This window comes from Oncorhynchus keta, unplaced genomic scaffold (assembly GCF_023373465.1).
Source record: "Oncorhynchus keta strain PuntledgeMale-10-30-2019 unplaced genomic scaffold, Oket_V2 Un_scaffold_20222_pilon_pilon, whole genome shotgun sequence".
NCBI classification, from domain to species: domain Eukaryota; kingdom Metazoa; phylum Chordata; class Actinopteri; order Salmoniformes; family Salmonidae; genus Oncorhynchus; species Oncorhynchus keta.
Window position 1 is genome coordinate 271,925 of NW_026290855.1, and position 26,854 is coordinate 298,778.

General features: G+C 46.0%; 2 protein-coding genes and 2 long non-coding RNA genes across 8 annotated transcripts; all 4 read left to right on the top strand.

Annotated features, from left to right (window-relative positions):
* The first annotated feature begins 1 nt into the window (after position 1).
* LOC118376520 (meckelin-like) lies at positions 2–13,314 on the top strand. The gene is made up of 28 exons (XM_052514938.1): positions 2–257; positions 705–793; positions 1,151–1,241; positions 1,363–1,462; positions 3,795–3,861; positions 3,962–4,033; positions 4,359–4,421; positions 4,555–4,709; positions 4,873–4,981; positions 5,070–5,156; positions 5,470–5,535; positions 5,852–6,005; positions 6,082–6,202; positions 6,298–6,403; positions 6,482–6,538; positions 6,626–6,724; positions 6,904–7,002; positions 7,419–7,508; positions 8,744–8,843; positions 8,941–9,086; positions 9,359–9,499; positions 9,604–9,684; positions 10,226–10,342; positions 10,464–10,580; positions 10,882–10,989; positions 11,664–11,766; positions 12,444–12,586; positions 12,668–13,314. Exons 1-28 carry the CDS (start codon positions 71–73, stop codon positions 12,746–12,748), a joined length of 2,949 nt encoding a protein of 982 aa, XP_052370898.1. The 5' UTR covers positions 2–70; the 3' UTR covers positions 12,749–13,314.
* Positions 13,315–13,759: 445 nt separating this feature from the next.
* On the top strand, positions 13,760–22,011 carry LOC118376525 (pyruvate dehydrogenase [acetyl-transferring]-phosphatase 1, mitochondrial). The gene is made up of 8 exons (XM_052514944.1): positions 13,760–15,749; positions 16,510–16,677; positions 16,758–16,969; positions 17,271–17,352; positions 17,474–17,568; positions 17,685–17,853; positions 19,530–19,748; positions 19,939–22,011. The coding sequence occupies exons 1-8, from the start codon at positions 15,480–15,482 to the stop codon at positions 20,371–20,373; spliced, it is 1,650 nt and encodes a 549-aa protein (XP_052370904.1). The 5' UTR covers positions 13,760–15,479; the 3' UTR covers positions 20,374–22,011.
* Positions 15,763–16,421, top strand: LOC127928039 (uncharacterized). 5 transcript variants are annotated; one of them, XR_008130091.1, is made up of 4 exons: positions 15,905–15,994; positions 16,132–16,180; positions 16,269–16,317; positions 16,367–16,421. It is a non-coding gene; the product is annotated as an uncharacterized LOC127928039 (long non-coding RNA). The 5 variants fall into 5 exon arrangements; XR_008130092.1 differs by lacking the exons at positions 15,905–15,994; positions 16,269–16,317 and adding an exon at positions 15,763–15,847 and having other exon boundaries at positions 16,132–16,268; positions 16,367–16,414; XR_008130089.1 differs by lacking the exons at positions 15,905–15,994; positions 16,367–16,421 and adding an exon at positions 15,763–15,847 and having other exon boundaries at positions 16,269–16,365.
* Positions 17,869–19,064, top strand: LOC127928041 (uncharacterized). Its single transcript, XR_008130095.1, has 3 exons — positions 17,869–18,105; positions 18,190–18,605; positions 18,934–19,064. It is a non-coding gene; the product is annotated as an uncharacterized LOC127928041 (long non-coding RNA).
* Positions 22,012–26,854: the final 4,843 nt, after the last annotated feature.

Genomic DNA, 26,854 nt, shown 5'->3' on the forward strand with positions numbered 1-26,854 from the left:
TGGCGCGAGCACACGCCCCAAAAGATAGAAGGGTTTGTGGGTAAAATAACATGAAGTCAGTTTCTCTACCATGGCAACGGGGATGCTACTTGTGTGCGGATTGGCACTATTTCTAACAATAAAATCAAACCTACTTCACTCCCAGCAGTTTACGATTTCGTTTCAGCGTCCTTCAGACTGCAGCGTGGAACAGTTCTACGACATCTCCAGTCAGTCCTGTGTGAAATGCGGACCGAACCAGAGCACGAGTGCAACTGGTGCGTTATCAATGGCGTTGTTGATTATACTGTGACTAACGGGCTACCTAATTAGCAGTACGCTAATCTACTCCAGTCCGGGTTTGTTGTAGAGTAAATCGTGTTGTTTAAAACATTACGTGTACGAATAGAACAGGCTCAACCATCTTTGTTAAATAGTACTTAAATACAGCAGTAGCGAATCATAGGGGAGGAATGTATTGCAGTAAGCCACCTGGCTAGCTAGCTGGCTAGAATTGGATAATAATGCAGCTAATATAGTGTAAACTGGCCTGCTAGTTGCATTGTCCTATATGTAGACTATGTTAGCTGGTTCATCAGTCAATAAGATTGCTGCAGGTATTGTTTGCTGAGAGAAATGGCACTGATGGTTTACAACGTAACCTACAGCTGTGTCTACTGTTATAATGTCTTGTGTTAACCAATTACCCTCTCCTCCTTCATCAGGTCTGTCTTGTGAATGTGTGACTGGGTTCAGAGTTCTCGCCACCAACGGAGCTTCCATCACCTGTCAGAAGTGTCCACTAGAAAAACCGGTATGTTCTTATTCCGTACTACTAGACAGTACATGATCACACCATATAATACAGTACAAAATCAGCTATTTCTATTTATTTATCATTCACCGACCAGTTTAAAGGTCTCAATCAATACAGATTGTCCTGGGAAGTGTGCTGAACACAGGAGATTGGTGGCACCATAGTTGGGGAGGACAGCTCATGGTAATGGCTGGAGCGGAATAAGGGGAATGGTATCAAATACATCAAACACATGGTTTTTATGTGTTGAATGCCATTCCATTGCTACGTTCCAGCCATTATTATGAGGTGTTCTCCCCTCAGCAGCCTCCACTGGTGCTGAACTGCATGTGTTGTTCTGCCTGTCTCCTGTAGGCAGTAACAGAGGATGGCTATTGGTGTATCGTCTGTCCGGGCAGTCTGACTGAGCAGGGAACCTGTCAGTGCCCGTCTGGGAGTATACTGGGTGAGTAAAACTGGGAGTATACTGGGTGAGACAGCAGCTGGAGGAGCCACGTCTACAGGGGATGTGATGGTGTTTATGGTGCGCCGCTGTGTGATGCTAATGTTGTATTGTTGTACTGTAGTGGAGCGGGATGTCCAGGGGAACCCTCTGGAAGAGGCCAGGTGTGAGGTGTGTAACGGTGCTGAATCTGCCCTCTCAGCCCCTAACAGCTACGGAGACAGGTACCAGACACAGCCAAGTCTTTCTGCAGAACAACTGATATTTCTGCTCTAAACTCTCAGATGGCATGACTTGTTAAGATTCTGCTGATTGAACATTTTACTGTCTGTCTGTCTGACTGTCTCTGTCTGTCTGTCTCTGCTCTAAACTCTCCGATGGCATGACTTGTTAAGATTCTGCTGATTGAACCATTTACTGTCTGTCTCTGTCTGACTCTGCTCTCTTGTCTCTGTCTGACTCTGCCTGTCTCTGTCTGTCTCTGGCTGTCTCTGTCTGACTCTGCTCTCTTGTCTCTGTCTGACTCTGCTCTCTTGTCTCTGTCTGAGTCTGCTCTCTTGTCTCTGTCTGACTCTGCCTGTCTCTGTCTGTCTCTGGCTGTCTCTGTCTGTCTCTGCTCTCTTGTCTCTGTCTGCCTCTGCTCTCTTGTCTCTGTCTGTCTCTGGCTGTCTCTGTCTGTCTCTGCTCTCTTGTCTCTGTCTGACTGTCTGACTCTGCCTGTCTCTGTCTGACTCTGCCTGACTCTGCCTGTCTCTGTCTGTCTCTGTCTGACTCTGTTCTCTTGTCTCTGTCTGACTCTGCTCTCTTGTCTCTGTCTGACTCTGCCTGTCTCTGTCTGTCTCTGGCTGTCTCTGTCTGTCTCTGCTCTCTTGTCTCTGTCGGTCTCTGCCTGACTCTGCCTGACGCTGTCTGTCTCTGGCTGTCTCTGGCTGTCTCTGGCTGTCTCTGCTCTCTTGTCTCTGTCTGACTGTCTGACTCTGCCTGTCTCTGTCTGACTCTGCCTGACTCTGCCTGTCTCTGTCTGTCTCTGTCTGACTCTGTTCTCTTGTCTCTGTCTGACTCTGCTCTCTTGTCTCTGTCTGACTCTGCCTGTCTCTGTCTGTCTCTGGCTGTCTCTGTCTGTCTCTGCTCTCTTGTCTCTGTCTGTCTCTGCCTGACTCTGCCTGTCTCTGTCTGTCTCTGTCTGACTCTGCCTGTCTCTGTCTGTCTCTGTCTGACTCTGCTCTCTTGTCTCTGTCTGTCTCTGCCTGTCTCTGCCTGTCTCTGTCTGACTCTGCCTGTCTCTGTCTGTCTCTGTCTGACTCTGCTCTCTTGTCTCTGTCGGTCTCTGCCTGTCTCTGCCTGACTCTGCCTGTCTCTGTCTGACTCTGCCTGTCTCTGCCTGTCTCTGCCTGTCTCTGCCTGTCTCTGTCTGACTCTGCCTGTCTCTGCCTGTCTCTGCCTGTCTCTGCCTGACTCTGCCTGTCTCTGTCGGTCTCTGCCGGTCTCTGCCTGACTCTGCCTGTCTCTGCCTGTCTCTGCCTGTCTCTGCCTGTCTCTGCCTGTCTCTGCCTGTCTCTGTCTGACTCTGCCTGACTCTGCCTGTCTCTGTCGGTCTCTGCCTGTCTCTGCCTGTCTCTGTCGGTCTCTGCCTGTCTCTGCCTGTCTCTGCCTGTCTCTGTCTGACTCTGCCTGACTCTGCCTGTCTCTGCCTGTCTCTGTCTGTCTCTGTCTGACTCTGTTCTCTTGTCTCTGTCTGACTCTGCTCTCTTGTCTCTGTCTGACTCTGCCTGTCTCTGTCTGTCTCTGGCTGTCTCTGTCTGTCTCTGCTCTCTTGTCTCTGTCTGTCTCTGTCTGTCTCTGACTGTCTCTGGCTGTCTCTGTCTGTCTCTGCTCTCTTGTCTCTGTCTGTCTCTGCCTGACTCTGCCTGACTCTGTCTGTCTCTGTCTGACTCTGCCTGTCTCTGTCTGTCTCTGTCTGACTCTGCTCTCTTGTCTCTGTCTGTCTCTGCCTGTCTCTGCCTGTCTCTGTCTGACTCTGCCTGTCTCTGTCTGTCTCTGTCTGACTCTGCTCTCTTGTCTCTGTCGGTCTCTGTCTGTCTCTGTCTGTCTCTGCCTGTCTCTGTCTGACTCTGCCTGTCTCTGCCTGTCTCTGTCTGTCTCTGTCTGACTCTGCTCTCTTGTCTCTGTCGGTCTCTGTCTGTCTCGGTCTGTCTCTGTCTGACTCTGCTCTCTTGTCTCTGTCGGTCTCTGTCTGTCTCTGCCTGACTCTGCCTGTCTCTGTCTGACTCTGCCTGTCTCTGTCTGTCTCTGTCTGACTCTGCTCTCTTGTCTCTGTCGGTCTCTGTCTGACTCTGCCTGTCTCTGTCTGACTCTGCTCTCTTGTCTCTGTCGGTCTCTGTCTGTCTCGGTCTGTCTCTGTCTGACTCTGCTCTCTTGTCTCTGTCGGTCTCTGTCTGTCTCTGCCTGACTCTGCCTGTCTCTGTCTGTCTCTGTCTGACTCTGCTCTCTTGTCTCTGTCGGTCTCTGTCTGTCTCGGTCTGTCTCTGTCTGACTCTGCTCTCTTGTCTCTGTTAGGTGTCAGAGATGCCAGGCTTCCCTCATCAACACCTCTCAGTCCTGTATGTGTGGTTCCAACATCCTGGTGAGCCCACCCTCTATAATACGTGTGTGTGTCATGTATGGGTTTAAAATGAAATACAAGTCTAGAGCATCCGTGAATCATATGTCGTGTTTCTTTACAGGCTGGAGGTATGTGTTTCCCTCCCAACAACCTCCCTACAGCTGTGAACCCTAATGTCAACTATGCCGAGCTGGTAAGTCAACACAACAGGGCCCAGTTTTTCAAATGTTATCTAGATATATATATATATATAGATATATATGCCATTTAGCATCTATCTGGATGTTGTCTATTGGATAATTGGATAAGATTAAATGCATAGAAATAGAACGAATAATTTACTTGAATGGGGTATTCCATTGTATTCATTCTATTTCTCTGTTCTATTCCTATCCGATAGGCAAAATCCTGGTAGATACTGTAATTTTTGAAAAACTGGGCCCAGAGCATCAGTGAGCCTGCTGTAGTTATGTGACTGTGGAATTATAGTAACACTGTTTGGTATGTTCCCCCTGTAGTCCCTTCCTGTGCAATCAGCATGGTTCTCCACAAACCTCTACTCTTCAGCAGCTGCCTGCTTGGTAAAAAAAAAAGCCTCTCAAATACCTGTTCACCTTTCTGTCACTGGACGATCTATGTGCACTTGTCCATGTGTGTGGTGTGTCCTGCAGGTGTTCTCTGACCTGATCGTGTTGGTATGTGTTCATTGTACAGGTGTATACAAACCTGACAGCATGCCAGGCATTGGGGAACATGTGTGTGATGAACATGCACTCCTTCAGCAGCGTGGCCAACGATGCCTGTGGTCTCTACAACACCATCTTCAGAGCTACCGCAGCCCTGGGATCTACACAGGACATATCCTACTGGTAACCTCTAACCCTTTTCCTGACCCCTAACCTATAACCCCTAAAACATCTTCTGAAGATCTACTCTTGCTCTGGAGTCTCTAACCACTGTTTTCAACCAATGATGTCAAATCTGGAGTAGATCAGTCAATGGAACTGTCCATTCCTGCCCCTGTGACTTTAGGAGAGCCAATCTCCCATGGCTTTACTACGGGGACCAGCCGGGTCTGGCCAACCGCGTGCTGCAGACAGAGCCACTTCCCACTGGATTCAGCTTCAAGGGACGCAACAGGGTCCGTAACACACACATTGACCCAACACTATTACCATAACACCTGTGATGATCACTCCGATTCTATGTGCGTTGTCTCTCTTTCTCAGAATACAGACATCAACCTAGTGGCTGCTGTCTACAACGCCAGAGGAGACTTCCTCCAATGGGAGAAAGTGGGAGGAAACAACCTGCAGGTAAAACAGGAAGTTCATCTTGAGCCTGACTAGTGAAGGCTAGTCTTGCATTGCCACACTTTGCAGTCTCATAATGACTCCCATTCATATTGACCTTCAAGCTGAGCTGTCTACTGTAGTAATATTTGTAACAACCTGAGGTTGGGAGCAGAGCCCTTAGTGACACACAAGTCTTGCCTAAAGGTGCTCTTCTTTCCATCACACTGCTGGTTCCAGTGTTGAGACGCCAGTGTTTCATGATACAACTCAGTCATAGATCAGTCGTTATCATTATTAGTTTTGACTTGAGGAAAGTGACTGTCTCCTCTCCCAGCTCTGTCCAGACACCGCCAGGAGACAGGAGGCAGCTTACACCTTTGGCACGGCCTACCAGGAGACTGTGAGTTTCTACCTCTATCCAGTGCTTGACTTGAACTGAAATGGGTTCCGGTACTCATTTTGGATGCCACTACTGTTTATACAGTATTTAGGTGCAGAAGCTCCACAATACTTTTGAGATAATATTCTATAAGAGGAACAGGAGCTCGAGCAGTAGAACATTTGCGGTGCCAGGACTCAGATCCGGTGAACTCCTGCCCAAGTCAAGCCCTGTCTCTATCTCATCAACATGTGCTGTGGTGTTTTCTCATGGTGACAGTTGTTTTGCGTTCTCACTTAGCGCCAATTCTATTACGTATATGTGTCTGTGTGTGTAGTGTGTTCTCTCCGTAGCAGACCTGTTGCGTGTTTATGCTGAGCCTTTATTCTACGATGTGTTTGTGGATCTGAGCCGAGGAGAGGACAGGAGACTGCTCCCCCTCCCCACACGCAACCTCAACCAAGAATACAACAGGAAGTTCATCAACCAAGGTGAATGTGGGAGGGGGTACATTTGTTTTATATCTTTTCTCCCTCAACAAGTATCTTGAATAACTGGTGTGTGTAGGTAACTTGAACGACTGGTACCTATCGAGACGTGTGTTACTGGTGGACACTCTGAGTGGGAGAGAGAAGAGCCTCGGCTCTCTGCCAAAAGTCATACGCATCGCAAGCAGCATCAGGATAGGGTGAGTTGCACACACAAACACACCTCCATGTAGGACTACACGCATTCATCAATGTTAGCAGGGTGTGAAAACATGTGTGTGTATTTATGACATAGGTTTCAGCTGGTGCCAGGGACCCAGAAAGGACAGGTGTTCCCTCCTCTCCTCTCTGTGACCTACTCAGACGTCCTCATCACTGCCCCAAACACACAGACTGTCTCTGTGGGTAACACATCACACACACCTTCTCACAGCACACACACACATCCCTGATCCCACTGTAACTTCTGTGTGTTCTAGGTGTCGTTTGCTGTGGACTATGAGATGGACCAGACTGAAGCTCACATGAAGACTGATGTGAGTAACCAGGGGGCAGAGAACGAGAAGGGTAATGCTGTATAGTGAAGACCGTAATGATTAGTGTGTGTGTGTGTGTGTGTGTAGATCGCCCTAGGGGTGTTGGGTGGCGTTTCTGTTCTGTATTCCCTGGTGAAGACAGCCAGCTGGAAGAGGAGGATTGGCTCTCCTCTCATTGACATGGAGGTACCTGACCTTTAACCTGTAACCCCTGACTTCTAACCATTAACTTTAAATACCCAAATAAATGTATTTAAATGTAGAATTTGATTGCATGTTTGTCATATATTTTCCCTGACCTCTCTCTCTCTGCCTCTCCTTCTCTATTTTTCTCTGTCTCTCACCCCTCTTTTTCTTGCTCTCAGACCGTATTGAAGTTCCTGTTGTTTTACGCTGGGGATCTGGCTAACGTCTTCTTCTTCATCACCGTGGGAACAGGCCTGTACTGGCTCATCTTCTATAAGGTAGACAGAGACCCCCGCAGACAGACACACACCACAGCCCCCCTCCCACACACACACACTAACAGACCTTTCCCTCTCTTGTACACCTTTACCTCCGACCTGTCTCTGGTCTTTACTCCTGTTTATACGGATTCTGATTTTATTCAAGGTTTTTCTCTTCTTTCTTCTCCTGGGCTGCACACTCAGACGGTGGAGGCAAGTCTTTCTCTTCTCCCCCCCCTCCTCTTTTCCTCTCCCCCTCCCACACAAGAACATTAAAAACATTCAAACGTGTGTGTGTGTGTGTGTGTGTGTGTGTGTGTGTGTGTGTGTGTGTGTGTGTGTGTGTGTGTGTGTGTGTGTGTGTGTGTGTGTGTGTGTGTGTGTGTGTGTGTGTGTGTGTGTGTGTGTGTGTGTGTGTGTGTGTGTGTGTCTAGGCCCAGCATTTTGTGTCAGTGCTGCTACCGTTACCAGGTCTGCAGGAGGAGAGGTTTGTGGCGTATGTGGGCTGTGCCTTTGCTCTCAAGGTGAGGCCATCCCACACTGTTGACAGCTTGTATTATGTGTATGCTTCTATTTGTCTGAAATGTTGGTATTCAATGTCGGGGGAGCGACCCATAGTGTGGGTGCGGGGGAATTGCAGTGGGGTCGCCACGTAGAAAAAAGTATTATATATTTTGTTTTAAATGGGCGTGGGGATTACAGTACAGATTATTTGACAAATTAATTGTGATTTAGTAAATTATTTATATTGGTTCTCCTAATTTTGTAAGAGATAAAAATGAATTGAATGTTATTTGTTGATGTAAAATGTCAATTTTTCAGATTTCTAAGGTTGTGTAAGTATATAAATTGGTTCAAACCACCTAAAACCAACTAAGGCATAGATGATGGTAATAAGAGCTACAGCAGGTTCTCACCACTGGTGGGATAACATGCTGTAACGTCCTCAAACGTGCAGAAACATCTAGTTCCAAAATTCTAATACTTTTCTGTTTTGTGTGCCAACGCTAAGACTACCACTTTGTGGCATACCTATAGGAAAACTGTCAGGAAAATAGGGCTGGTGTTAATATAGGTGAATCTGTTGAAACTTGCAGTCCAACTCCTCTGACTATCATCGTTAGGATGCCAAGAATCCTAATAATCTATTATTTCATGAAACAAATCGAGATATGAAGAATAAACTATATTTTTCGGACAGTTTTTCCCAAGGCGGCGACATAGGTGCCAATGGCATAATAGAAGATCTGAAGGCCTCATCAATCCACACCTAGGAAGACCACATGACTTAACACACATGCACACACCCAAACCCACACACAGATTCTGACCCAACGTTCGGAACACAACATTAACATAAACATGCACGGTCAAAGAATAACCCTTGTGTTTTACGGGGAAAACACTGCAGCTGAGCAGTCACTTGTTCATGGATCTGTGCTACTTCACAACTCTGTTCTCTTCCCTGAAGCACATGCAGATTTGTATAGTGAGAGGTTTTGCTGAGGAAGTGATTTCCCACTTTCCTGTGGTAACCTTGTGTTGGAGCCTCCTACTCATAATAATACATTTGGGGGGGAAAAGGAACATATTTGCCTTTTTCATCCTATTTATCGAATAGCGGTGGAATTATTGGCCGATATCGATATATCGGTCATTATATTTGGGGTGGGGTCACGAGAAATTCTGCCGATAGAAATGGGATCCCTGCTGAAAAAGTTTGAATACCACTGGTCTAAATTGTCTTCCTGTCCTCCAGACTGTGCAGTTTCTCCATAAGCTGATCCAACAGTTGTCAGTGGATATCTTCTTCATAGACTGGGAGAGACCGCGCGGCAAAGCCAACAAGACCATCCAGGGTACGTAGTCAAAAAACGCCTTTTCCCCTTTTCTCTGAAAGTTGTTTTACCCCTCTGTCTCTGAATTAGACGTGACCATGATTTGGGTTGTTGTCAGGCAATGGCAACGGTGAGGCGAAGCACAGCCCTTCTCCTGTCAGCATCTGGAGGACCTACTTTGTGGCCAACGAGTGGAATGAGATTCAGACCATACGCAAGATCAGCCCCACGTTCCAGATCATGGCTGTGCTTTTCCTACTGGAGGTACACACACATCTTCCTTCCCTCTCTCTGTCTCCTTGTCTGTGTCTCTCTCTGCCTCTCTGTCTCCTTGTCTGTGTCTCTCTGTCTCTCTCTGTCTCCTTGTCTGTCCCTCTGTGTCTCTGTCTCTCTCTGTCCCTCTGTGCCTCTCTCTGTGACTCTCTCTTTCCCATCAGAGAAATGGCAGCATTCTCCCCTGATACATTTCAAATCACTTTCTTAACGCTCTCTCTGTGACTCTGTTGCTCTCTCTTTCTCTCTCCCTGTGTGTCTAGGTGGTTGGCTTCTCTAGTCTGGCCCTTAGGGACCCCTGGTCAGATCTCCAGCGCACCCCTCAGTCCTACTCCCCTCCCTACAGCCTGACGCTGCGCTATGGCCTGGCCGCCACACTCTGGCTCTGCATTGGACTGCTGCAGGTAGGTACACCCCTATGAACTGCAGACGTTGGTCAGGCCTGTTACCAGAGTGGGTCTCTGGACAGGCTTTCTCACTCTGTGTGTCTTTCACTTTCTCTCTGCAGATCATTTTCTTCACTGCTTTCCATGAGCGTTTTGTGGAGGATAAGATCCGTCAGTTTGTGGACCTATGCTCTATCAGCAACGTGAGTATCACTCTCACCGGGCATCCCGGGTGGCGCAGTGGTTAAGGGCACTGTACTGCAGCGCCAGCTGTGCCATCAGAGTCCCTGGGTTCGCGCCCAGGCTCTTTCGTAACCGGCCGCGACCAGGAGGTCCGTGGGGCGACGCACAATTGGCCTAGCGTCGTCCGGGTTAGGGAGGGCTTGGTCTGTAGGGATGTCCTTGTCTCATCGCGCACCAGCGACTCCTGTGGCGGGCCGGGCACAGTGTGCGCTAACCAAGGTTGCCAGGTTGCCGTCCGACACATTGGTGCGGCTGGCTTCCGGGTTGGATGCGCGCTGTTTTAAAAAGCAGTACGGCTGGTTGGGTTGTGTATCGGAGGACGCATGACTTTCAACCTTCGTCTCTCCCGAGCCCGTACGGGAGTTGTAGCGATGAGACAAGATCGTAGCTACTACAACAATTGGATACCACGAAATTGGGGAGAAAAATAAATACATTTTAAAAAAAGAGTATTGTTTTAATGCTATCAGTCATTTAAACAACGTTTTTCTTCTGTCTTAGATTTCGGTGCTGCTGCTGTCCCACAGGTGTTTTGGTTACTACATCCACGGGCGCTCTGTCCACGGCCACGCTGACACCAACATGGAGGAGATGAACATCAACCTCAAGAGAGAGGCCGTATGTACACACAGAGAGAGACAGAGAGAGTGTGTCTGGAATTGGGATGTGTGCATGTGTGTATTTCGTTCCGATATAAAAAGCTATTCAACCCTTTCTCCCTCTCTCCCTCTCTCTGTAGGAGTCTCTGTGTGGTCAGAGAGGTCTCCTTCCCAACACAGACACTCAGACCTTCCAGATCTCCATCACCAGCCGCCTACGCCTGCAGTACGACCGCATCCTGGAGCCCCTCAGCAGGGTGGGGCTGTGTGTGTCTGTGTGTTGTTTGAGATCATCATAATCAACAGGAAAGATATTCATGTCTGTTCTATGCCATGTGTTTCTAGCAGAATATTCTGTTACGTTGTACCACTTTTAACGTGCCTCTGTCTGAAGCTTTTAAAAATGTAGTTGTCACAGTTTTCATATTATTTCAGGTTACAACACATTTCATGATTTACAATTTCAGATTACTTTGTAGAGTTCAATGGGTTAGGTACACTCAAGGGCATGGAAATATTTACCTTGTTCAAAGGTATATATGTGTTTGTCTCTAACAGAGAAATGGACCGTCGCGGTTGGTGGACGCAGCCTCGGGACACCCCTTTGACCAGAGCACCAAAGCCTACCACACAATGAACCGTTTCCTAGGATCTGTCATAGACCATGTAAGATAAGATAAACATACCACACAATGAACCGTTTCCTAGGATCTGTCATAGACCATGTAAGATATAAACTCACAACACACCATGAACCGTTTCCTAGGATCTGTCATAGACCATGTAAGATATAAACTCACAACACACCATGAACCGTTTCCTAGGATCTGTCATAGACCATGTAAGATATCAACATACCACACCATGAACCGTTTCCTAGGATCTGTCATAGACCATGTAAGATAAGATAAACATACCACACAATGAACCGTTTCCTAGGATCTGTCATAGACCATGTAAGATAAGATAAACATACCACACAATGAACCGTTTCCTAGGATCTGTCATAGACCATGTAAGATATCAACATACCACACAATGAACCGTTTCCTAGGATCTGTCATAGACCATGTAAGATATCAACATACCACACAATGAACCGTTTCCTAGGATCTGTCATAGACCATGTAAGATATCAACATACCACACAATGAACCGTTTCCTAGGATCTGTCATAGACCATGTAAGATATCAACATACCACACAATGAACCGTTTCCTAGGATCTGTCATAGACCATGTAAGATATAAACACACAACACACCATGAGTCACTTCCTGGGATCTGTTCTAAATATTTTCACACACACCCTTTCCTGATGTTATGTTGTATTCTCTGTAGGCCCATCGGGACATGGAATACGTTGTGAGAGACAAACTGTTTTTTGAGAGAGTCATAGGGATGGAGTTCTTGGAGCCTATGGACAAGAGCATCTTCTACAACGGTTATGCTGCAACCTTCCCTCCATCTTGTGCCAACATCACTTATTTTTCAATCTTGGTTCCAATAGTTTATATGTATATACAGTACCAGGCAAAAGTTTGGATCTGTTCTTGCCATAATATGGACTTGGTCTTTTACCAAATAGGGCTATCTTCTGTATACCACCCCTACCTTGTAACAACACAACTGATTGCCTCAAACGCAATAAGGAGGAAATAAATTCCACAAATACATTTTTATCAAGGCACACCTGTTAAATGAAATACAATTCAGGTGACTACCTCATGAAGCTGGTTGAGAGAATGTCAAGAGTGTGCAAAGCTGTCATCAAGGCAAAGGGTGGCTACTTTGAAGAATCTCAAATATAAAATATATTTTGATTTGTTAACACTTTTTCAGTTACTTCATGATTCCATGTGTTATTTCATAGTTTTGATGTCTTCGCTATTAATTTACAATGTAGAAAATAGTAAAAAATAAAGTAAAACCCTTGAATGAGTAGGTGTGTCAACTTTTGACTGGTACTGTATATATCTCAAAACATGGCAGATACAACAGTAATATACGGTCTATGTTACTACATTACACACACTGTGTGGGCTGCAGACAAATGGAAGTGTGGTCTGTGAACAAGCCTGGGCACCTGTATGACCTCTGAAATATGTCTTTATTCAACAGATGAGTCCCATTCGTTCAGTGACGTGCTGTTCTATGGGAACGAAGCCACTCTGTTGATCTTTGACACGCTCTTCTTCTGTGTGGTCGACCTGGGAGCACAGAGCTTCATACTGGCAGGCGTACTCGCATACGTACAGCAAATGGTCAGTATTGTGGGTGTACTTGTCTTTGTTTGTGTTAGTTGTATAACAGCAAAAAATAACATTATTTATTTTCTATTCTAGATCTTTCGGTTAATCCGTAACGGTATTGGGCGGAGAAACCTGGCCAACAAAACATTGGTGGACCAGAGATTCCTGATATAGTTTCTGCTGTCAGAATGGTGAAAGTATAGACCAGACGCAGGCAATTCCAGTCCTCGGGGTCCTGATTGGTGTCACAGTTTTGCCCCAGCTAACACACCTGACTCCAATAATCAACTAATCATGATCTTCAGTTTAGAATGCAATTTGAATAATCAAAGCTGTGTTTGCTAGAGATGGAGAAGTGTGACAAGGGTATTCAACTCTTACCCTACGAGGTCTGGAGCTAGTTTTCTGTTCTACCTGATCATTAATTACACACACCTGGTGTCCCAGCTCTAAATCTGAAGAAAAGCCGTTGAACTGGTCCAGAGTTGAGCTTGAGTGGTATAGACTATAGTATGCCATGCCTTGTTAGCATGTAACAGCCTTGGTAGCTGTGTGACTAGCGTGGTTTAATTGTTTTGTTTACAGCTTTGGCAGCCTCTTTTTTTTTTTTGACAAATGCTTTTCTACTTGTTTACACAGTGTTTTGTTCATGTTCTTCACAGGGTCGATGATGTACATTTTGTAATTCAGTTTTTCTAGGTGATCTGTTTTTACAAATTAAAACAATGGGTCTGATTTTATATTGTCTCTTCATTCACTTCCTCTGTTACTGGCCCTGTACTTAGAGAGAGAAGATGGAGGAAGGTGAAGGTAGATGAGAGAAGGATTGTGGTACTTAAAACCATCCACACATTAGCTATTGGCTGCTGTAGTGGCATCATCATTTACTAACCTAACGTGCCAGGAAACATCTCTTCTGCTGAAGTGTGATTACCTTATTATGGTGCTATAAAACTAGATAAGAGTAGGCCCAGCTCTGCTCCAGGGCCAGTAGGAGCTGCAGCCAGCAGGTTCCGTTCACCTGTTCCTTTACTACACTGGGTGGTATTTTGTAAATAGTTCATGATGAATAGAGATCTAGACATCATTTTGGTGCTTGAAAGTCTGTCACACACCCCCAGCAGCGTGCAAAGAGTTAACAAGCCAGTCAGATCTGTCAGAGAGGTGAGCCAATCAGCGTTTAGTATGTTGTAAGCTGGAGAGAGATGCAGGAGGGTGGGTAGCGTAGGAAAACGAAATAGTAAACTCTGAGAATAAGGTCGGTGGCTAGATAAATGTGTTTGGCATGTTACTTTTGTGCAGTATGTGTTAATGCATTGATAACTAACTTCTGTTATATGTTGTGAGCTTTGTTACCGTGACCGTAATGTACAAGGACTGAAGGAGGAGTGGTGTTTTAAACTGGTTTCCGGTGACGCATAGCTAGATCATCGCTAGCCAACGTTACTACCCAGCAGTAGAGTAGACTTTTGTCGGCCCATCAAATTAATACATAACAATGTGCTGGCTTTAATTATGCTTGTATTTGGGATTATTCTCTATTGGGAACTCTGAAAATATTGATGTCGATTTCATCTAAGTACAAAGAAAACTGACTCTGTACTGTAAACAATATGGCAAATCTGTAGCAGTCAGGCCTAGCCAGGGATAGGCCGTGGTCACTGGTCATAGACTGGAGGTTTGAGCGGTATTTCAACTAGTACCGGTGGTTCCGTGTATTTCAGCCGTGCCTGGGTCTCTTTCGACCGACCAGAGCAGCTGCACGCATTGCCCCTTCGCTACAAATAGCTAGATTAAAGCGTCAATCAGAACGCGAAATCGCGGACCCTGTTTCGGTAAAAAGCTGAGGGATAGGGCTGGAGAAATGTATCTACTCTCAAATTCATAGACAGAGCTATGGATGCAAGGACTGACCATCCATTATATCAAAACAATAGTTTTAACCATGTTTTGAGGCTATATAGTGTTTCTTTACAAACATTGAAGGTAAACAAGCTTTTATTTTGGGTTCTGATGGAGTGTGGCAGTTGAACTAAGATCGAGGCTTTTCTACATTTTATTCTTCAAGAATCGATGGGTCCATATCATTAATTTAGCAACTGCTGATTGCCCCTTTAATTATAGTGTAATTATTGTGTTTGTTCATGTTTTATTAGGATCCCCATTAGCTGTTACAATAACAGTAGTTCCTCTCCCTGGGGTCCTAATCGAGGAGGCGGAAAGGGCAGAGAGAGGGATAGCCTATGCCGTTAGAGAGAATCTAGTTCAGTAGGACAAGATTGGGGTTTCAGGAGTGAGCAAATGTCAGAGCTGCTTCACAGGACTATATATAGTCTGTCAGAAAACTAGTGGTGGCTGACCCCTGTAGAGGGGCAAGGCTATTTTATGGAGTAACACAGCCTGGCAACCTAGTGCCAGTCTCTCACACTAGTCTGCTAGTACTGGAATGCAGTGTTCCATTGTTGGAGTGCATAATAAAGCCTCTGCCAAGAGGCTCAGACCTTTATTGCACAGGAGGTTTCCTTGTAGCAAAGTCACTGGTTCCAGCTCCCTTATTCACCACACAATCCAAATAAATACAGTTGGAAGATAGAACTGCTTGTCTTGATCCGTTATGTTATTTGCATGTCACTTTTGTTTGTATTGGTCTGTAATGGTACCTTTGTCGAGAGCTCTGTTACTACGTGTCAGTAATTTATGTACACTGACTGAAGGAGAGGTGTGTACACAATCAAAATGCCATAGTCAGCTGTGGTTGTGACTGAATTATACAGATGATACAAGCTGCATTTTTGCCCATAGCTCACAGTTCCTGGTGTCTACCGTAGGTGTGTGTGTGTTGGCGCTGCTCTGAGAGAGTGTGTGTGTGTGTGTGTGTGTGTGTGTGGCAGTGCTCTGAGAGTGTATGCACCCAGAGCGAGCCACCATGCCCGTGACATCACAGCTGTTCCGAGGCTTCCCTCGGACGAAGCTCTGGGGTTCCTCCCTGTTCCCATGCCAACGCCAGCTCCCCTGCTGCCCCACCTCCCACCGGCCCACCTCGTCGCAGCCCCACCCCATATGGCCGACAGCCATGCCCGTGCGTGGCTATAGGAGGAGCCCTGACCTCCACAGCTACAATCTCACCCCCCCACAGGTCAACTCAATCCTCAAGGCCAACGAGTACAGCTTCAAGGTAGGGGCGGACGATGCACCCATTTACACATAACGAGTACACCTTCAAGGTAGGGGCGGTCGATACACACATTTACACACAACGAGTACAGCTTCAAGGTAGGGGCGGACGATGCACACATTTACACACAACGAGTACACCTTCAAGGTAGGGGCGGTCGATACACACATTTACATACAATGAGTACAGCTTCAAGGTAGGGGCGGACGATACACACATTTACACACAACGAGTACACCTTCAAGGTAGGGGCGGTCGATACACACATTTACATACAATGAGTACAGCTTCAAGGTAGGGGCGGTCGATACACACATTTACATACAATGAGTACAGCTTCAAGGTAGGGGCGGTCGATACACACAACGAGTACAGCTTCAAGGTAGGGGCGGTCGATACACACATTTACACACAACGAGTACAGCTTCAAGGTAGGGGCAGTCGATACACACATTTACACACAACGAGTACAGCTTCAAGGTAGGGGCGGTCGATACACACAATGAGTACAGCTTCAAGGTAGGGGCAGTCGATACACACATTTACACACAATGAGTACAGCTTCACGGTAGGGGCGGTCGATACACACATTTACACACAATGAATACAGCTTCAAGGTAGGGGCGGTCGATACACACATTTACACACAATGAGTACAGCTTCAAGGTAGGGGCGGTCGATGCACACATTTACACACAATGAGTACAGCTTCACGATTGCGCTGAGCCCATAAGAATATGATTGTGTGCTTTGGTTCTAGGTTCCAGAGTTTGATGGTAAGAATGTGTCGTCGGTGATGGGGTTCGACAGTAACCAGCTGCCTGCCAACGCACCCATCGAGGACCGGCGCAGCGCTGCCACCTGTCTGCAGACGCGGGGGATGCTGCTGGGAGTGTTCGATGGCCATGCGGGCTGTGCCTGTGCACAGGTAAAGTTTCTGCTGTCATTGTGTATAATCTGCGAGTTAGTTTTAATGTGCAGTAAAACATCTACCTGTCTGTTTCTCAGGCGCTGAGTGAGAGGTTGTTCTACTACGTAGCCATGTCCTTGATGCCCCATGAGACCCTGTGTGAGCTGGAGGCTGCAGTAGAGGCAGGCAGACCCCTCAGCCCCATCCTGCAGTGGCACAAACACCCCAACGACTTCTTCACCAGGGAGGCACAGACTATGTACTTCAACAGCCTCAGAACCTACTGGCAGGAACTCATAGACCTCAGCAGGTACACACACACACACACACACACACACATAAACTCATAGACCTCAGCAGGTACAAACACACACACAGGAACTCATAGACTTCAGCAGGTACACACACACAAACACTCACATGAACTCATAGACCTCAGCAGGTACACACACACACAGGAACTCATAAACCTCATCAGGTACACACATACAAACACACACAGCAAGTCATAGACCTCAACAGTCATGGGGTAATAAGGATGCATCAGTAATGTTATTAAACATGGGTCATTATTCAGTGTTGGAGTTGATTGTATGTGATTGTGTTCCCAGTCCAGGGGAGAGCCTAGGGCCCAGAGAGGCGTTGCTGAGTGCCTTTAAGAGACTGGACAGTGACCTGTCTCTGGAGGCTCAGGTGAGAGACTGTGTTCTATCCCCTTGACTTCTATCCTCTGTCCATCGATGTCTCTGTGTTACCATAGTATCCAGCACTGGGTAGAAATGTGTACTGCTGATCCCTATGTTGTGTTGTCCAGGTGGGAGACGCCAATTCCTTCCTCCACTACTGGGTTCTGAGAGTGGCCTTCTCTGGAGCGACTGCCTGCGTAGCTCACATCGATGGATCCGACCTGTACGTACTCTAGTCCACAGCCACGGATCTCTCTCTGTTGGCTCCCATAAGTACTGCCAGGTCTCCATCTGCCTGCTCTGACTGAGTGTCTGAATCCTCTGACTGTGGTTGTGTAGGTATGTAGCGAACACGGGCGACGGCCGAGCGGTGCTGGGGGTCCAGGAGGAGGACGGCTCATTCAGCGCTCACACGCTCTCCAACGACCACAACGCCCAGAATGAGAACGAGGTGGCCCGCATCCAGGGGGAGCACCCCCCCTCTGAGAAGAAGACTGTTGTACGACAGGTCAGTACCGTTACACATCCAGAGAGAACAGTGGCACAGCAGGTCAGTACCGTTACACATACAGAGAGAACGGTGGCACAGCAGGTCAGTACCGTTACACATACAGAGAGAACAGTGGCACAGCAGGTCAGTACCGTTACACATACAGAGAGAACAGTGGCACAGCAGGTCAGTACCGTTACACATACAGAGAGAATGGTGGCACAGCAGGTCAGTACCGTTACACATACAGAGAGACCGGTGGCACAGCAGGTCAGTACCGTTACACATACAGAGAGAACAGTGGCACAGCAGGTCAGTACCGTTACACATACAGAGAGAACAGTGGCACAGCAGGTCAGTACCGTTACACATACAGAGAGAATGGTGGCACAGCAGGTCAGTACCGTTACACATCCAGAGAGAACAGTGGCACAGCAGGTCAGTACCGTTACACATACAGAGAACGGTGGCACAGCAGGTCAGTACCGTTACACATCCAGAGAGAACAGTGGCACAGCAGGTCAGTACCGTTACACATACAGAGAGAACAGTGGCACAGCAGGTCAGTACTGTTACACATACAGAGAACAGTGGCACAGCAGGTCAGTACCGTTACACATACAGAGAGAACAGTGGCACAGCAGGTCAGTACCGTTACACATACAGAGAGAACGGTGGCACAGCAGGTCAGTACCGTTACACATACAGAGAGAACAGTGGCACAGCAGGTCAGTACCGTTACACATACAGAGAGAACAGTGGCACAGCAGGTCAGTACCGTTACACATACAGAGAGAACGGTGGCACAGCATGTCAGTACCGTTACACATACAGAGAGACCGGTGGCACAGCAGGTCAGTACCGTTACACATACAGAGAGAATGGTGGCACAGCAGGTCAGTACCGTTACACATACAGAGAGAACAGTGGCACAGCAGGTCAGTACCATTACACATACAGAGAGAACAGTGGCACAGCAGGTCAGTACCGTTACACATACAGAGAGAATGGTGGCACAGCACCGTTACACATACAGAGAGAACGGTGGCACAGCAGGTCAGTACCGTTACACATACAGAGAGACCGGTGGCACAGCAGGTCAGTACCGTTACACATACAGAGAGAATGGTGGCACAGCAGGTCAGTACCGTTACACATACAGAGAGACCGGTGGCACAGCAGGTCAGTACCGTTACACATACAGAGAGAATGGTGGCACAGCAGGTCAGTACCGTTACACATACAGAGAGAATGGTGGCACAGCAGGTCAGTACCATTACACATACAGAGAGAACAGTGGCACAGCAGGTCAGTACCGTTACACATACAGAGAGAATGGTGGCACAGGTTACACATACAGAGAGAACGGTGGCACAGCAGGTCAGTACCGTTACACATACAGAGAGACCGGTGGCACAGCAGGTCAGTACCGTTACACATACAGAGAGAATGGTGGCACAGCAGGTCAGTACCGTTACACATACAGAGAGAATGGTGGCACAGCAGGTCAGTACCGTTACACATACAGAGAGAACAGTGGCACAGCAGGTCAGTACCGTTACACATACAGAGAGAACAGTGGCACAGCAGGTCAGTACCGTTACACATACAGAGAGAACAGTGGCACAGCAGGTCAGTTAAACATAAAGTAAAAACCAACATATATCCTCTATCTCTTTCTCTCCCTCTGCCAGGACCGGTTGTTGGGCCTGCTGATGCCGTTCCGTGCGTTTGGAGATGTGAAGTTCAAGTGGAGCATTGACTTGCAGCGAGGTGTGTTGGAGTCAGGACCAGACCAGCTCCATGACAATGAACACACCAAGTTCATCCCCCCCAATTACCACACCCCTCCCTACCTCACGGCCGAGCCTGAGATCACACACCACCGCCTCCGACCTCAGGACCGCTTCCTGGTGAGAGACAAAGGATTGGTCAATTGACTGATGGACCAATTCATGATTTCATTGATTGATTGATAAGGCTTTGTTGTCTTTTCTTGAACAGAAACTTGCATTGTGCTCCATTAAAACATACCTAAATCTGAAGTTATGTAGTTAGAAGTTTCATTTTGTTAACTACAGGTCTTTGTCCCTCCTCCCGCAGGTGCTGGGTACAGACGGGCTGTGGGAGACGCTCCATCGACAAGAGGTGGTCCGGATCGTAGGGGAGTATCTAACGGGGGTCCACCAGCGCCAGCCCCTCACCGTGGGGGGTTACCATGTCACCCTGGGACAGATGCAGGGGCTGCTGGCTGAGAGGAAGGCCCGTGCCTCCTTAGCGTTCCAGGACCAGAACGCTGCCACCCACCTGATTCGCCACGCGGTGGGCAACAATGAGTTTGGAGCAGTGGACCACGAGACGCTGTCCAAGATGCTGTCTCTGCCTGAGGAACTGGCCCGCATGTACCGCGATGACATCACCATCATCATCACACAGTTCAACCCCACGTGGTTGGACACCAGCGCCAAGGGGGGAGTCCTGAGCCAGCTCAGCCTATCAGAGGGGAACGTGGACATGAACAGGAAGTTTACTTTCTAGGAGGAAAAACACTGATGTGAGGACTGGGTCTTGCTACATGGTTAAGCTCTAATCTTTATTTTACCAAACGCACACAAAACATACTGTTAATGGACTAACCCTGCAGAGGGAGGACTGCCTACCTTCGGACTCCTTATTTTAGGATTGTTATTGAAGAGGTGTGTGTACAGTATGTGCACATGTGAGCACACAGTCCTGGTCATGTGGATTGTTGAAATGCTTGCTGATACTGATCACAAGTTGGCTCTTTTCTGAGTCTTGTGTGTGTATGAAGCTTTTTAAAGGATATTTGATCAACCTCTCTACAGCATTCTGCTTCTCTGCTCTGTCACAGTCTCTGCCCATAGGAAACTTTCATTTGTGCCTAAAGAGTTTGCTGCTTTATAACTATGTTGTCTGAGCATTGAGGTAATGATACGGTGGCAGCCTTTGTGTTTGTTCAATCTGGCCTGTCTACTCCTCTACAAACATCCCTCCCTCTTTCATATCACAGATTCTGTGCTGTGCAGTTGCAGCATCTGTCTTGCTCTAGAGCTGCAACTGGCCTCCATCCTGGCTCTACCGCATGGCTCTGCTGTTACATAGTAGGGCTCTGTCTGTCTGTGTTCTGTCATTGGATGGATCAGTGTCCTTTATACTTGTTACAGACGGACAGCCAAGAGCCCCCGGCACACTTCTTGTTATCTTATATTTTGAATAATGTTTATTTAAAATGTTTTTAATCTGATTTCAAACATTGACTATTTTGTCAACCTTCGAGAGGAATAACTGCCTGTGTCTATAAAGCAGATGTTATTGCTCTGAGACAGACGGCGTCACTAAGATAGGAACCAGTAGAGCTACGTAGTGTGCAGGCTTTAGATCCAGCACTAACACCTCTATCACAACTACTCACCCACAGGAATCAGGTTTGTTATGCGCTGAGTGTGTCTGAGAGATTCTACAGCAGACTGAAGGAGTGGTGGTATTCTGTAGAGGAGAGAGAGAGGGGTGTGTGATCAGACGTTTATTGTTTTAGGGTTGCAGAGTATACATGTTTCAAAGAAACATAGTGGTTGAACCTCTCGTGTTTTTTGACAATTATACTCTCATACGGGGGAGGGATATGGTATACTAACGTCATCATGCTTACATGGTGGGTATTCTATCAAACATGTTTTTAAAAAGTTTAGTTTTTAACAGTGTATCATTGCTAGCCTGGTGTCAGATCTCTGTCTGAGGTAACCATGGAATTAGGAATTGAACTGTAACCATCTCCTGTCATGTTCATGCCAAACCTCCAGAAGTGACTAAAACAGAGACAGACTGAGTCGCTGTTGGCAGGACACTAACCATGGTGTGGTTCTAGGCTTGTATAGGTCAGATGAAGGGTGTGCATCATATGAGGTTGTATATCTCGTGGTGGTGTATATTTAGGAGAGGAGAGAATGTAAAGCTGAAGGTGGCTCTGTCTGGACGCTGGCTGAATACTTGAAGGTTATTTATGCAACTTTTAATATGTCACAGTTATTTATCCACAATTATATAAGATGTGACAGGTATGTATGTACAGTGTCCTGTTTGTGTCCAGTGACACATGTTTGGGCTTGAGACTAAAGTTTTTTTGTATTTGGAAACTTAATAAAACAATGGCTACTACACATGTTTGATTTTGTTCTGCCTGTCTGTACCTATTGCTGCCTGGTTGTGCTGTTCTGCAGTGCCTCTGTCTTTAACTCTCTTCTGCCACACCCCTGGAATGTGGTCAGACCGGACTGTGTGCCCGTGGTGCTCTCAGAAGGTCAAGGCAGACTGAGTCCATTCCAGAGGTCAGCCAGCGAGGTGTCAAGTTACACTGGTGTGTGTTTGTGTGTGTTCAGGTCATGGTAATTTCTCTGACAGATTCTCCTAGTCACACGCGGCAACAGTGACCAAGGCAGTACAGAGTACAGCTCACCCTCTCGCTCCGCACTCTTCCCAACAACAACCCCCTATTGCTTTGTAGCTCTGTGTCCCTGTCTGCCTAAAACGGAGTTATCTTCTAGTTTCTGTAGTTGGATCAGTAATCAGTGGTGCTTTTTTTGGCTACTTGGATAGCAAGGTCCATGTAATGTAACCAGTCTGGTTCATATTATGTTCTCACTCTGCTCTCATTCTGCTGTGTAGTAACTGAAACATATCCATTGTCAGTCACTAGATGGCGCTAGTAGATAGAGAACCTTATTGGAAGATCCCTTACACAGAAATATGACTGAGACGTCCTCACAGACACGTGTTTAATTTATTTGATTCAGTGACCTCGAGGCTGGATTGTTATTCTCCTAGGTTTTTCTGTCCTTAGTTACCAATCTATGCGTTTGGGTGTATAGACTTGTTTTGATAGTGGGAATCTGTGTGTTTAGTTTGTGTGTGTGTGCATACCTGCATCGTGTGTGTCAGTGGGTATTGTGTTTATAATTCTCAGCATGTCTTACTGGAATAATGTGTGTATTTCTGAAGTCAAGTAAGGTTGTGTTTGGAAGGAGGGTACTTTATGGGCTATTTTCTTTGTGCTGGTGTTTTGGACTGTGTTGTTTGTTATGTGTTAAGGCTGGTGTTTTGGACTGTGTTATGTGTTAAGGCTGGTGTTATTGGACTGTGTTATGTGTTAAGGCTGGTGTTATTGGACTGTGTTGTTATGTGTTACGGCTGGTGTTTTGGACTGTGTTATGTGTTAAGGCTGGTGTTATTGGACTGTGTTGTTGTTATGTATTAAGGCTGGTGTTATTGGACTGTGTTGTTGTTATGTGTTAAGGCTGGTGTTATTGGACTGTGTTGTTGTTATGTGTTTAAGGCTGGTGTTATTGGACTGTGTTGTTGTTATGTGTTAAGGCTGGTGTTATTGGACTGTGTTGTTATGTGTTAAGGCTGGTGTTATTGGACTGTGTTGTTATGTGTTAAGGCTGGTGTTATTGGACTGTGTTGTTGTTATGTGTTAAGGCTGGTGTTATTGGACTGTGTTGTTGTTATGTGTTAAGGCTGGTGTTATTGGACTGTGTTGTTGTTATGTGTTAAGGCTGGTGTTATTGGACTGTGTTATGTGTTAAGGCTGGTGTTATTGGACTGTTATTGGATGTGTTAAGGCTGGTGTTATTGGACTGTGTTGTTGTTATGTGTTAAGGCTGGTGTTATTGGACTGTGTTGTTGTTATGTGTTAAGGCTGGTGTTATTGGACTGTGTTGTTGTTATGTGTTAAGGCTGGTGTTATTGGACTGTGTTGTTGTTATGTATTAAGGCTGGTGTTATTGGACTGTGTTGTTGTTATGTGTTAAGGCTGGTGTTATTGGACTGTGTTGTTGTTATGTGTTAAGGCTGGTGTTATTGGACTGTGTTGTTGTTATGTGTTAAGGCTGGTGTTATTGGACTGTGTTGTTGTTATGTGTTAAGGCTGGTGTTATTGGACTGTGTTGTTGTTATGTGTTAAGGCTGGTGTTATTGGACTGTGTTGTTGTTATGTGTTAAGGCTGGTGTTATTGGACTGTGTTGTTGTTATGTGTTAAGGCTGGTGTTATTGGACTGTGTTGTTGTTATGTGTTAAGGCTGGTGTTATTGGACTGTGTTGTTGTTATGTGTTAAGGCTGGTGTTATTGGACTGTGTTGTTGTTATGTGTTAAGGCTGGTGTTATTGGACTGTGTTGTTGTTATGTGTTAAGGCTGGTGTTATTGGACTGTGTTGTTGTTATGTGTTAAGGCTGGTGTTATTGGACTGTGTTGTTGTTATGTGTTAAGGCTGGTGTTATTGGACTGTGTTGTTGTTATGTGTTAAGGCTGGTGTTATTGGACTGTGTTGTTGTTATGTGTTAAGGCTGGTGTTATTGGACTGTGTTGTTGTTATGTGTTAAGGCTGGTGTTATTGGACTGTGTTGTTGTTATGTGTTAAGGCTGGTGTTATTGGACTGTGTTGTTGTTATGTGTTAAGGCTGGTGTTATTGGACTGGTGTTGTTGTTATGTGTTAAGGCTGGTGTTATTGGACTGTGTTGTTGTTATGTGTTAAGGCTGGTGTTATTGGACTGTGTTGTTGTTATGTGTTAAGGCTGGTGTTATTGGACTGTGTTGTTGTTATGTGTTAAGGCTGGTGTTATTGGACTGTGTTGTTGTTATGTGTTAAGGCTGGTGTTATTGGACTGTGTTGTTGTTATGTGTTAAGGCTGGTGTTATTGGACTGTGTTGTTGTTATGTGTTAAGGCTGGTGTTATTGGACTGTGTTGTTGTTATGTGTTAAGGCTGGTGTTATTGGACTGTGTTGTTGTTATGTGTTAAGGCTGGTGTTATTGGACTGTGTTGTTGTTATGTGTTAAGGCTGGTGTTATTGGACTGTGTTGTGTGTTAAGGCTGGTGTTATTGGACTGTGTTGTTGTTATGTGTTAAGGCTGGTGTTATTGGACTGTGTTGTTGTTATGTGTTAAGGCTGGTGTTATTGGACTGTGTTGTTGTTATGTGTTAAGGCTGGTGTTATTGGACTGTGTTGTTGTTATGTGTTAAGGCTGGTGTTATTGGACTGTGTTGTTGTTATGTGTTAAGGCTGGTGTTATTGGACTGTGTTGTTGTTATGTGTTAAGGCTGGTGTTATTGGACTGTGTTGTTGTTATGTGTTAAGGCTGGTGTTATTGGACTGTGTTGTTGTTATGTGTTAAGGCTGGTGTTATTGGACTGTGTTGTTGTTATGTGTTAAGGCTGGTGTTATTGGACTGTGTTGTTGTTATGTGTTAAGGCTGGTGTTATTGGACTGTGTTGTTGTTATGTGTTAAGGCTGGTGTTATTGGACTGTGTTGTTGTTATGTGTTAAGGCTGGTGTTATTGGACTGTGTTGTTGTTATGTGTTAAGGCTGGTGTTATTGGACTGTGTTGTTGTTATGTGTTAAGGCTGGTGTTATTGGACTGTGTTGTTGTTATGTGTTAAGGCTGGTGTTATTGGACTGTGTTGTTGTTATGTGTTAAGGCTGGTGTTATTGGACTGTGTTGTTGTTATGTGTTAAGGCTGGTGTTATTGGACTGTGTTGTTATGTGTTAAGGCTGGTGTTATTGGATTGTGTTGTTGTTATGTGTTAAGGCTGGTGTTATTGGACTGTGTTGTTGTTATGTGTTAAGGCTGGTGTTATTGGACTGTGTTGTTGTTATGTGTTAAGGCTGGTGTTATTGGACTGTGTTATGTGTTAAGGCTGGTGTTATTGGACTGTGTTATGTGTTAAGGCTGGTGTTATTGGACTGTGTTGTTGTTATGTGTTAAGGCTGGTGTTATTGGACTGTGTTGTTGTTATGTGTTAAGGCTGGTGTTATTGGACTGTGTTGTTGTTATGTGTTAAGGCTGGTGTTATTGGACTGTGTTGTTGTTATGTGTTAAGGCTGGTGTTATTGGACTGTGTTGTTGTTATGTGTTAAGGCTGGTGTTATTGGACTGTGTTGTTGTTATGTGTTAAGGCTGGTGTTATTGGACTGTGTTGTTGTTATGTGTTAAGGCTGGTGTTATTGGACTGTGTTGTTGTTATGTGTTAAGGCTGGTGTTATTGGACTGTGTTGTTGTTATGTGTTAAGGCTGGTGTTATTGGACTGTGTTGTTGTTATGTGTTAAGGCTGGTGTTATTGGACTGTGTTGTTGTTATGTGTTAAGGCTGGTGTTATTGGACTGTGTTGTTGTTATGTATTAAGGCTGGTGTTATTGGACTGTGTTGTTGTTATGTGTTAAGGCTGGTGTTATTGGACTGTGTTGTTGTTATGTGTTAAGGCTGGTGTTATTGGACTGTTCTTGTTACCATCTTAGGGCTCCTGACCTATTTCATGTGGTCTTTTTACTCTGATCTTAACTTTTTTTTGTACATAATGTCTCCGCCATCATTCCTATGACTGAAAACATGTTCTGGACATCAGAACAGTGATCACTAACCACCATCTGGATCAACATTTCTACTTCAACGAGCCGGCAGCTCTGGATGTTGTGCTTACTCCGGACCAGGCCCAAGGAGAGGCAGGCGGTATCCTGACGAGACTACGTTGGAGAGCAAATAGACCACCATTGCCCTCTGTTCTGTTGGCGAACGTACAGTCACTGGAGAACAAACTGGATGGGCTCCGTTCGAGCCTATGCTATCAACGGGACCTGAAAAATTGTAATATTTGGTGTTTCTCTGTGTCGCGGCTGAACGACATGGAAAGTATACATCTTGCTGGTTGTTCTATGCATCGTCAAGACCGGACGGCTGACTCGGGTAAGACGAAGGGCGTAGTCTCTTTGTTAACAACAGCCGGTGCACAATCTGTAATGTTAAGGAAGTCTCGAGTTTTTGCTTGCCTGAATTAAAGTACCTCATGATAAACTATAGCCCATACTATTTACCAAGAGAGTTTTCATTTATATGTTTTGTTGCTGCCTATTTACCACCACAAACCGATGCTGGCACTAAGACTGCAATCAACGGGCTGTATAGGGCCATAAGGGGGGATTTTAACGCAGGAATACTGAAATCA